This window comes from Lacerta agilis, chromosome 7 (genome assembly GCF_009819535.1).
Source record: "Lacerta agilis isolate rLacAgi1 chromosome 7, rLacAgi1.pri, whole genome shotgun sequence".
Classification (NCBI taxonomy): Eukaryota; Metazoa; Chordata; class Lepidosauria; order Squamata; family Lacertidae; genus Lacerta; species Lacerta agilis.
The window spans coordinates 7,371,078-7,382,614 of NC_046318.1; the positions used below are offsets into that span (position 1 = coordinate 7,371,078).

The following is an 11,537-nucleotide window of genomic DNA, read 5'->3' on the forward strand; positions in this document are numbered from 1 at the left end:
TTGTTTTGACTATGGCAGACCAACACGGCTACCCACCTGTAACTGGAACTTCATATGGCTTAAGTGATGGCCGGTTGTTAACAAGGCTCTCAAAGTCCAGTTGCTTATGTCAGTAACTGAAAGTTAACTAAAAAGCTAACTGAAAGCTAATTTTGAGAGCTGTGCCCATCATCACTTAAGCCACACGACTTGAACTATTAACAGTTTGTTTGATAGGAAGGATCGATTATCCATGGAGAAGGGCTGTCGCTCATTGGCAAAAGGTCCCAGCTGGATTCCTTGGCATCTCTAGGTAGGAAATGTCTGGGTCCATAGTCCAGGAGAGCCATTGCCAGTCATTGTAGACAATACTGAGATAGATGCTCCAATGAGCAAAAAACCAGAGGCCTTTCTGCTGGGCATGATCAACTATGAAATTCCCAACAAGGACAGAACATTTTTTTAATGTATGCCACAACAGCTGCTAGGATTTTATTGGCTAAAAACTGGAAAACTGAAGAATTACCAACAGTGGAAGATTGGCAAATGAAGATGATGGAATATATGGAACTCGCAGAACTGACCGGGAAGCTCCGAGACCAGAGGGAGGAAGCGGTGCAGGAGGATTGGAAGAAATTTAAAGACTATTTGAAACCGCATGAATTGTTATCTGAGAACGGAATTAGAGGACTTATAAGGTTACAGTTATGAAATTAGTTAGTTTAAGATAGGAGATAAGAATTAGGTAATATAATTTTTTAAAAAAATAAGATTAGAAGAGAATGATGATTATATAATGTTTTGAAATTACTAAAGAGGATATGCAATGAACGTAGAAAGAGAGGATGCGAGGAGGTCCCCTAACAATGTTAAGTAATAGTATGAGTATAATTAAATATGTGTTTTTGTTTTTGTTGAGATTTTTGGTTTTGTATTTTTGTATTTTTGTCTTTTTTGTAATCTTTGTAGTGTTTTGTTTTTGTTGTATTATCAAAATTTAATAAATTCTTATAAAAGAAGAAGAAGAGATAGATGCTCCAATGGTCTGACTCAGCATAAGGCAGAGCCCTGCGTTCCTAAATACTTGCCTGTTCGTGTTTTGGTTTGAATGTTTGTGCCGAACCTCATTGTAGAATTTGCCATTAGTGCTTCCAAATACTTTTCAGAGAGAAAATAATCTTAAAGACAAGTGTTTCCTTTTCTTCACAGGCGAAAGGGAAGGAAAGACAGTGGCTCAGGAACCAGGCCGTTGGAGAACTAGATGATGCCAAGATAATTGACAGTCTGACAGGTGAAAAAACTATCTATAAGCGACGGGGAGATCTTGACCCACAAGTAAGTTAACTGAGACAAAGTTAAAGTGCATGCACACCAACTGTTTTCCTGGCGTACATGCTTTTCTCAGTCAGTCCATTTAACGTTTTGCTGGGTAATTTGGTCCAATTTACAAAATTCTGCCCCCCCCATTATTCACACATTTTTTTCATGCATAAGGCAGAGCTTGCACAGACCTAAATGTAGCCCAGCCAGCATGCCCCCCTGGAGTCTGGCACAGTGAATTTCCACAGAATCATTGCCCGTTCCGGGAGGCAGCTGCGGCTGTCCTGCAGCTCCATGCAGGTTCCAGAATCACACTGTGCATTATGTTTGGGATGGAGAAAGTTCTCCTGCGGAGTCCATTGACATAGTTTGTTTGTGCTCCTTTCATTTTGTGCTGCAGCTCTGTGTGACGTAAGTCTGTCTCCAAACATGCCTTTGAGAGCAGCTTTCCTCGGTCTTGCGTTTATGATATCGAGTCAGCTGTTTTTTACCTTTTCTGGACCCAGGGTGCAACCAGACATGACAGCCGGATGTCTGGGATTAGAATACCTTCCCTTTTTTATTTCCTAAGTAGCTGCTGTAGGGGCTGAGGAGGAATCTGATAAGGACTGCGGTGCTGCTGGAGGAAGTTGATCCTCTCTTTCTTCCTTCCATTTTCCTCGTAAAATTGCCCTCTCCAAAGCTGCTATTTTCTCTGCAGGTAGTGCACTTTTAAAGAATAGCAGGAGACCCAGTTACAGTTCTCCCACAGTCTCCTGCCATTTGGCCCTCAGAATCTGGAGATAATTGCTATGTAAACCTCGTAATGGGGAACTTGAATCAGCAAGTTTCACATTCTGGGCTCTCTTTGTTGGCTGTGTGCCCTCCTGGGGAATTTCCTTCCCATGGCTGACCATGAAGGCAACCGCTTGGATGTGTCGCTGTATGAAGGAAAAAGTCCCAAGCTGCAACTCCCGGAACTCCAGAGAGCTTAGCGTTCGCAGTTAAATTCCACCCTCTTGTTACAATGTCTGCTCTGGATTGAAGTAAATCATAAATAATGGGGACAAAGAACCGAATTATGAGAAGCATCTCTATTTCAGTGGAGAAGACGAGAATTCAAAACGAAATGCTTGAATGGTGATTCAGTGAAAGAATGACATTGGAAAGCTAGTAGAACAAAACAAACATTTTAAGCGTTTTTATCTGTTTGCCAAACTCTCTGTAAGCAGCTTGGTATTTGTATTCCGGCTTGCCTTGTTTCATGTGTCATGAAATACCTTTTCAGATCCAGGAGCAATGCCAGAAAGTGTTAAAACAGACGATTCACTTTTTAAATGATCTACTTTATAGTCTGAGTGCAGTGTCTCCCAGAATCACATTTTAAAGGCTGTAATGTCAGCAGACAAGCTTTGCAACACAAAGCTGAATTATCCCCATAATGCATGTTTTTTTTTAAAAAAAATCCCTATTTGCTTTTGGAATGAATTCTGAATCTGAGATCCATTTTAGTAAAAAAAATAAGAAAGAAAGAGAGAAAGAAAGAAAGAAAGAAAGAAGACTTTTACCTGCAGAACCTTATGTGAGATGTTTCTTGGATTTTGTTTCCAGTATGGGCAACTTAAATCCAGAAATCTATTCAGTAGATTTTTCTCAATACAGTGATACCTTGGTTCTTAAACTCAATCCGTTCCGGAAGTCCGTTCCAAAACCAAAGCGTTCCGAAACCAAGGCACACTTTCCCATGGAAAGTAATGCAAAATGGATTAATCCGTTCCAGAAAACATCCCCTAAAACAGCAATTTAACATGATCTCTACTATCTAACGAGACCATTGATCCATAAAATGAAAGCAATAAACAATGTACTGCAGTCCCACAATCAATCAATCAATCAGTAGCTGAACTGGGTTCCACGCAGTCACAAAAACAAAACAAAAAGAGCCGCAAAAACAAAAATGCAAAATAAATAGCAAAAACAGACAGACCTCAACACTCAAAATGGAGGTGTAACACTCAAAACGGAGCACATTCAGCTTCTGAAAAAAGTTCACAAAAGGGAACACTTACTTCTGGGTTTGCTGGGTTTGGGTTCCAAGTCGTTTGAGTACCAAGGCGTTTGAGAACCAAGGTAGCACTGTATCTCAAAAGAAGTGTTTTCTGTAATATTTTAACAGGATCACAATACCTTTATGAGGTAAAAAAGGTAAAGGTAAGGGACCCCTGACAGTTAAGTCCAGTCGCGAACGACTCTGGGGTTGCGGCGCTCATCTCGCTTTACTGGCCGAGGGAGCCGGCGTTTGTCCGCAGACAGTTTTTCCAGGTCATGTGGCCAGCATGACTAAGCCGCTTCTGGCGAAACCAGAGCAACGCACGGAAACGCCGTTTACCCTCCCGCTGGAGCGGTACCTATTTATCTACTTGCACTTGACGTGCTTTCAGACTGCTAGGTTGGCAGGAGCAGGAACCAAGCAACGGGAGCTCACCTCATTGCGGGGATTCGAACCGCTGAGCTTCTGATCGGCCAGCCCTAGGCTCTGTGCTTTACACCACAGCGCCACCCGCGACCTTTATGAGGACCATGTGCAATTCACAAAACAGTGAGCTAACCCTTGCTTTTCTCAGGATTCTTCCTTCGGGTCCTTCTTAAACACACAAATAAGGAAGCAGAGGTAGCAGAGAAGGAGCTCATCTGCTCTTAGAACAGTGATTCAGAAAGTTACCTGAAAAAGTAATTAGAAGGATTTGGGCCCAGTTCACCGATTTTGCATTAGAACATTTATTTTAAAAATCTGCCCTTTAAGCTAGCACTTAACAGTTTGCCCCTTTTGACTGAAGCTCACCCACCCACTTCACCAACCTGACTTGCTGTTGCTTTCTTGAAGCTGGGGAGCCCTCAACAAAAACCCAAGCGCCTCCGCCTGGTCGTGGATGTCTCTGGCAGCATGTACCGCTTCAACGGGGTGGACGGGCGGCTGGAGCGCTCCATGGAAGCCGTTTGCATGGTTATGGAAGCCTTTGAGAACTACGAGCAGAAATTTAAGGTGATTTGCACACAAACATATATGTATCGGCGTTAACTTTTCCAGTAGACCGTTTTCAGCAGAAATATGTACCGTATTTTTCGCTCCTTAAGACGCACTTTTTTCCTCCTAAAAAGTGAGGGGAAATATCTGTGCGTCTTATGGAGCGAATGGTGGTCCCTGGAGCTGAATTGCCCAGGGGCCAAAAGAGGATCATGCTTTTTATTTTACAAAGAGAAAAGGGGGTGTTGAAAGGACCCCGCTGATCAGTTGATCAGCAAGAGATCGGGAGAGAGATAAGAGTCCCGGCTCCCTTTCAGCCCCGCCCTCCTTTGTTGAATGTGCTGCAGAGGGAGGTTGTTTGTTTCCCCAGAGACATGTGACTGGCTGATTAGATTATCTTTCTGGAAACTGTAGAAAAGACTCCCTTTCCTTTAGAAGCTGCAGAAATGTGAGTTCAACCCCATAAAAATGGAGCTTTTCCTCTTTGCTTTTCCCCCTTTGGAAAAGGAGCTGCAAAACTTTTAGCTGATCCTAAAAAAACACAGGGCTTTTCCCTTTGCAAAAAAAGCTGCAAAACCTTTAGCTGAACCTAAAAAAAATAGGGCTTTTAGAGGAGGAAAACCAGAAAAATATTTTTTCCCTTGTTTCCTCCTCTAAAAATGAGGTGCGTCCTATGGAGCGAAAAATATGGCAGGCCGCACTTCTGTTCACCAAAGAAATAGACATTTCTTTCTCTTAGGAAACCAAAAAGCAGTCTACCACCATTGTCTGGAAGCATTGCAGAGTACAAAAATCAATTGCGTTTTGCCTTGAGCTTTAGTGTCTAAAATGCTCGTGTTAAATGTTGGTAGTAGTGAGGCTTCAGCATATTGCATCAATATAGCTAAAACTTTAGCTTTATTTATCTCACGTGCCTTCCTTTACGTAGGACCATTTCATACATCAATAGAGCGTGGGACTCTCAGGGTTGCGGGTTTGAGCCCCACACTGGGCAAAAAGATTCCTGCATTGCAGGGGGTTGGACTAGATGACCCTTGGGGTCCCTTCCAACTCTATGCTTCTATGATTCTAGTCCACAAAAGCTAATGGTGCAAAAGATTTGTGAGTCTTTATGGTGCAATTGGACTCCCTCCTGTCTTTGTAAGAGAGGTTTCAACATCCCTCTTATCCGGAAACATTTTAAATGTCTATTGGCCAGATCATGCTTTTACTACATGTCTGGTACAATGTTTATGCATTTTTTTTCTCCATTTGGTTTTAACGTTAATGTTATCAGTATTTTTAAATGAATATTATATATATATATATATATATATATATATATATATATATATATATATATTATTAAATATTTTCTTGGTTCACAAAGTGTGTGTAATGTCTCTTGTATTTTATATTTTTATGTAAGCTGCTTAGTTTTTGTTGATTAAGTGGCATTTAAGTCTTGTCAAATAAAATTAATATTCATAGAAATATAGGCAGTTAGACACTGGACATCTTAAAAGCTTCCCCTGGTATTCCAGTATGAATTTGTCTGATCTGTCCATGCAAGCTGATGCTGAAAAGCACATCCTGTTGTGGTTTGCTCAAAAGGGCTGAACAATCAATATTAAGAATTTGAATATCTAACTAAAGACATAAAATGTGCCCATTCCAGCCTTAATTTGTACTTTGGCCTGTGAGCACAAGGGCATTTAAATCTTTTCCATGCAGTATGACATCGCTGGGCATTCGGGAGATGGTTTTAACATTGCCGTGGTCCAGAATGACAATGTTCCGAAGAACAATAAACAAAGATTGGAAATTTTGAAGGTAAACTTTTACTGACTGTAATTCTTAAGACATTTCTGTAGTGCCCGGTATACCGGAAAGAGGAGCAAGCGAGACAGGGAGTGTGAAGGTATAAACATGCTGTCAGGACGTTCAGTGGTTGCTCATGAGAAATCAGCCGAACGCAGAACTTCTAAAAACTAAGTTCTTTATTGTGCAGATATTTACAGTGGAGCAAAAGTTCAAACATCCATCTCATCCCTCCGCAGAGTCCGGGAATGAACCCTTCCGGTTCTTGGTCCAGCAAAAGAGGCGCGGGATTCTAAACCCCCGCCTCCCCCTTCCACGTCTTTCCTGTCTGCAAACTCGGGGCGCTGGAAGCTGTCCCTGTTGCCCGCTTTCCCCTTGGTGCTCAGGCTCTGCCATCCATTCAGAGCCCCTGCGCCGACTTCCTGCCTCTAACTCCCCCTCCCCACTGGAGGAATGGTCGCTTCCTCCTGAGGAGGGGGATGACGAGCTGGTGAACAAAGGGGGTGGTTCCCTGTACTGCAAACGATCCTGGGATGCTACCAGCCGTGGGGAGGGGGGTTTCCTGACACATGCTGTTAAAAAATCCCACCCTTGGCACTTAGGAATCTGAATATAAGAACGTAAGGAGAAGCTACTGGATCCGGCCACTGGCCCATCTAGTTGAGGACCCTGTTCTGACAGTGGCTGCTGATATATTATTTGTTTTTATGGAGTTTTTTTCCTGTGTAACATACGGATTTTCTTCCCTGTCCAGATGGTGTTCTCAGCAGTTGCTACTGTTGTGAGTAGTTATAGTTCTCTTCTATGCATTTGAGCTTTGCAGAGGGTTCACAGACCACCTGGACCGCTCGCATTTAATGGGGTTTTCTCCAAAAATTGTGTGTGCATGGAGACGGATGCAAATAACGAATCTTGTCAACTGAAGAGAACACCTCACAAAATATTTTAGTTTTTAAGGAACCACTAGACATTTTATTTTTATTTTTCTGCAAATTCTCATCTACTGTTGTTAATAATAATAATAATAATAATAATAATAATAATAATAATAATAATAAATTTTTATTTATACCCCGCCCTTCCCCGCCAAACCGGGCTCAGGGCGGCTAACACCAATAAAATCACAACAAAAACATAAAACAGTTCATTAAAATACAGATTAAAATACAATTTTAAACTAAATCTAAACTTCAGCCTCATTTTTAAGTAGCCCACCAATCACCCCAAAAGAACGAAACATCAGGGTTAAACTGAAACCAACCCAAAGGCTAGGTGGAACAGCTCCGTCTTGCAGGCCCTGCGGAAAGATGCCAAATCCCGCAGGGCCCTGGTCTCTTGTGCCAGACTGTTCCACCAAGTCGGGTCCAGTACTGAGAAGGCCCTGGCCCTAGTTGAAGCCAACCTAGCATCCTTGTGGCTCGGGACCTCCAACAAATTATTATTTGAGGACCTTAAGGTCCTACCCGGGACATACCAGGAGAGGCGGTCCCTTAAGGAGTCATACCACATATTTTACTATTGAAATAAACGCTAGGCACCTGGTTGATCTGCACGCACACTTTGAGCCTTCCAGCAAAGGCCGGTTATGGATTGCGTTCATTTTTTTCCTACTCTGGAGCGATGCTGTCAGAAATGAAGGGCCGTTATCTTTAATTCCACTTGGTCGACACGGTGCATATACCCAACCGCCCCCTTCTCAGCCCACTGGGGGTTTGCCTAAGAAAGCTGGAACCACAAGTCTTATATTACGTTCCCAGTGAGATAAGTTTTTGGTTCACAGGTCCATTTATTTTCCATATTTGTGTCCCAGGGTGTGCGTGTGTGTCACATCTCATTTTGCTGCCTGAGGTGAAATGGGAAGGTGCTCCCCTTCCATTTTTTATCAATCAAAAAGTTGCATTACCTAGAATTTGTAAATAAAGTTGGAGTTCTTATTACAAAATACACTGAAATAAATATAATTAAGAACTCTGGCCGGAAGTTTCAACCAAAAAAGTTGCATTTACTTGTGTGTAAATACAAATATAGTGTCAATCCTGTTAAGAATTACAGTCTTAAATGAAGAAATAGTTTCACATTGAAAAATCCCTTGAAAGTCTTTTAGAAGTTGATGTAAGGGCTTCTACGATGCATGTCAGATGTATAATGAGACAACTGGAGACCAGGACAGGGCCCCGTTTCGGCGTAGACGCCTTCCTCAGCTCGTTTTTTTTTAGAGAAGTATATAAAAAATATATATGGTTTCTATTTCTTTGATTCTTGAGAAGATATAGCGTCTTAGAGAAAGTTTTCCTGTGTTTTCTATGCGTTTCTAAAAGACTTTCAAGGGATTTTTCAATGTGAAACTATTTCTTCATTTAAGACTGTAATTCTTATCTAGAATTTGGACATGAATTCACATGCGATAGGCTTTCCCGTTCAATGGGTGCGGAAATATTTGCTTCCTTGTTTTTCATTTCCGTGCCTCTTTTTATTGGGTCTTCCCCCCCCCCTCCTCAGATAATGCATGCCCACGCACAGTTCTGTATGAGTGGCGACCACACTCTGGAGGGCACAGAGCACGCCATTCGGGAGATTGCGAAAGAAGAGGCGGACGAGTACTTTGTCATAGTCTTAAGCGATGCCAACCTTGAGCGGTACGGCATCCCTCCAGCTCGGTTTGCTCAAGCCTTGACCATCAACCCCAAAGTGAATGCGTTTGCCATATTCATAGGCTCCTTAGGAGATCAGGCAGACAGGTAGGTCAATGAGTTCATGGCATGCATACATTTGGCATAAGTTTTCTTTAAAAAATGTGTTCTGCACCAGTCGTTGGGTGCACGGTTCTCCACAAATCTGCTCAGGTTTGGCCCTCTGGCCAGGCTGCTTGCCTAGCAATCACACACAGTGTTTCTTGTGCTGTGAGTGGCAGAGAACTCATGCCAAGCTGAGCTTTGCAGAAAGCAGAAACATCTGCCCATGCCAGAGTTCGGTGTGACAAATGAGAGATTCGCCCTTTCTTCTGCTGTGTGTTTAACTCAGTATTGGTTGAAGTAAATAAATGCAACGTTACCAAAGGGCTGCTTGTATTCTGGGCCTCCAAAGACTACCTCTCGCAATTAATAAATGGAAGAAGAAGAAGAAGAAGAAGAAGAAGAAGAAGAAGAAGAAGAAGATCTACTTTAAATCAGTCATTGGTTTTGTGTTCTGGGGAACACAAAAAAAGTTTCCTCATGGATTTGCTGTATATCCCATTGGACAAGCCCCATACTATCCGGAGTGTATTATTCAGCGTTTTTCCTGATACGGATGAAGATTCTTTCAGAAGTTGGGCTGGATCAGCTGGTTCTGTTGGCGATTCGATAATGTCTATGGATGTGTTCAACTTGCTCACATTTGAAGAGAGGGGATTAATATAATTGCAAGGAGGTGCATCCATACATAGCACTTTATGTGGAGAGCCCAATTCAAAATCATTAAGTTCTCTCATTTTGTCCCAAGCAGATGTTGTGGCCTTATTGGCCTCAGAGGAATGTATGGAGCTTGGGACTAGTGGAGAGATGATCGTCTCCTGATTATGAGAAAGTGGGTTCACCTCAGCAGCCACCTGATGGCAGGGAGGGATAGACACCTTCCCAACCCACAGGTCCAGCTCATGATGGTATGAGAATGAGGCAGGATCTGGAACACAGTCAGGGATGTTCTGTTTAGGTAGTCCCAGCTGTTCCTTCGTCAGTTTTGCCAAGCAGAAACAGAGAGTATCAATTTTGTAAAGTATTTCCTTCTGGGCATCTTGTGGAAGAGCACTATAAGAATGAAGTAAGTTATTTTCAAAACTGTCAAAGACGATTCCCTGATTCACCGCATCCATAGGCTCAAAAGAATCCAACTTTTGAGGGACCTTAGCAAATCCAGAGTGTTAATGCTGTACTTTCCTTTTTGCTGCTACGCATGTGCATAGCACAGAGCAAACACAAATAGAAAGGAGGAGCAGGAGCGTCCTACTCTCGTGTAGGACCCTGGCAGAGACACATGCCCGGCTGGCATGTTCTCTCTCTCCTGGTCATTCATTCGGCAGCTTCAGAAGCTTTCTTCTGCCCGAACATCACAGCGACTGATACCAAGAAGAATCAGCACACTTCGGGATCTGCAAAGTCTTCGCAGCATGCGTAAACAGACCTCAGCAACTCAGCATCTTGGCTAATCTACTTTATTTACATATAAACACACACGGAGCACTGCAACATGGCTCCCTCTCTCTCTAGCATCAGACAGCAAAGAGAGAGAACAAAGGACAGTAGTCCCACTTCACGGAACACAGTAACACAAACATCCTGTCTCCGTCACTTCCCATTCTGTGGAATGAAAACATACACCGTCATATAGGTATAGACATTATAAAACAAGATGTTAAGCTTTTCCAATATGCAGTGACTGCGGCAAGGATTTTGTTGGCACAAAAATGGAAGCAAGAAGAAATACCGACAAAGGAAGAATGGACAGTGAAATTGGTGGAATATGCAGAACTGGACAAAATGACAGGAAGAACAGTGGGACCAGAAATTCATCAAAGACTGGTTTAAATTCACGAACTATCTGAGAGACAATAATTCTCAATTGAATACATTTATAGGACTTCAAGAAGCTTTGTAGATAATGGTAGAAATATTATTGCAATTATGGTTTTTTATAGTGATTAATTCGCATATGATATTTTAAGCAATGATAGACTTAAGAAGTTTATTATTAAGATGGAAATCTGAAAGCCATTTGAAAGGTCTGAGGGAAGTCACGGCAATATATGCCAAACAGAACAATGTATGTGCATTTATTTTTTATTCTTTGTAGTTGTTACAGTTTATAAAAAAAATAAAAATCATTTGGAAAAAGAAAAGAAAACATACACCGTCATATGATAGACAACATTCCCATGACTGCAGACACGGGGAACGAATCTCCAACAGCCTTGCTGCAGAAAGCAAAGCTTTTTTTCCGTTTGCTCCCACCGAAGTTTCCAAGTCTTTCAGGTCGCAGTCACGGTACAGAGATTTGGAAGGGAATTTTTACTTTCTTCTTAAGAGCATTTAAACGTTATTCGGTGTATTTATTGTAGTGGGACACAATCTGCAATCGTGTATTCTTCTCTTTCCTGATCTGCAGGTTGCAAAGGACGCTGCCCGCCGGCCGTTCCTTTATTGCCATGGACACAAAGGACATCCCACAGATTCTACAGCAGATCTTCACCTCCACCATGCTGTCAAACGCTTAGGAAGGGGCCTAGGAAGGGTAACTGGTCAGCTGTATATGGGAAGCACCTCGGCGGAGTTTAAGAGGGTGATCTAATTCTGGTAACATTGGGCGGAAACTAGTGTTGTACTGGTGGACTTTGTGCTTCCGTAAAGGGATTTCGCCTTCCTCGCCTCCCTCCCCAACCCAGCGTGCCTCAATGTTTTCT

At 42.4% G+C, this 11,537-nt stretch overlaps 1 protein-coding gene across 2 annotated transcripts in view; it reads left to right on the forward strand.

Annotated features, from left to right (window-relative positions):
* The window catches only part of VWA8 (von Willebrand factor A domain containing 8), a 93,997-nt gene extending 82,460 nt beyond the window's left edge, over positions 1-11,537 (forward strand). Inside the window, exons 41-45 of one of the 2 annotated variants that reach the window (XM_033154306.1) lie at positions 1,189-1,314; positions 4,163-4,321; positions 6,017-6,115; positions 8,603-8,841; positions 11,243-11,537. In XM_033154306.1, coding sequence (XP_033010197.1) covers positions 1,189-1,314; positions 4,163-4,321; positions 6,017-6,115; positions 8,603-8,841; positions 11,243-11,351 — 732 coding nt within the window. In that variant the 3' untranslated portion in view covers positions 11,352-11,537. The remainder of the gene's footprint in view (positions 1-1,188; positions 1,315-4,162; positions 4,322-6,016; positions 6,116-8,602; positions 8,842-11,242) is intronic. The other variant, XM_033154305.1, reaches the window with a different exon arrangement.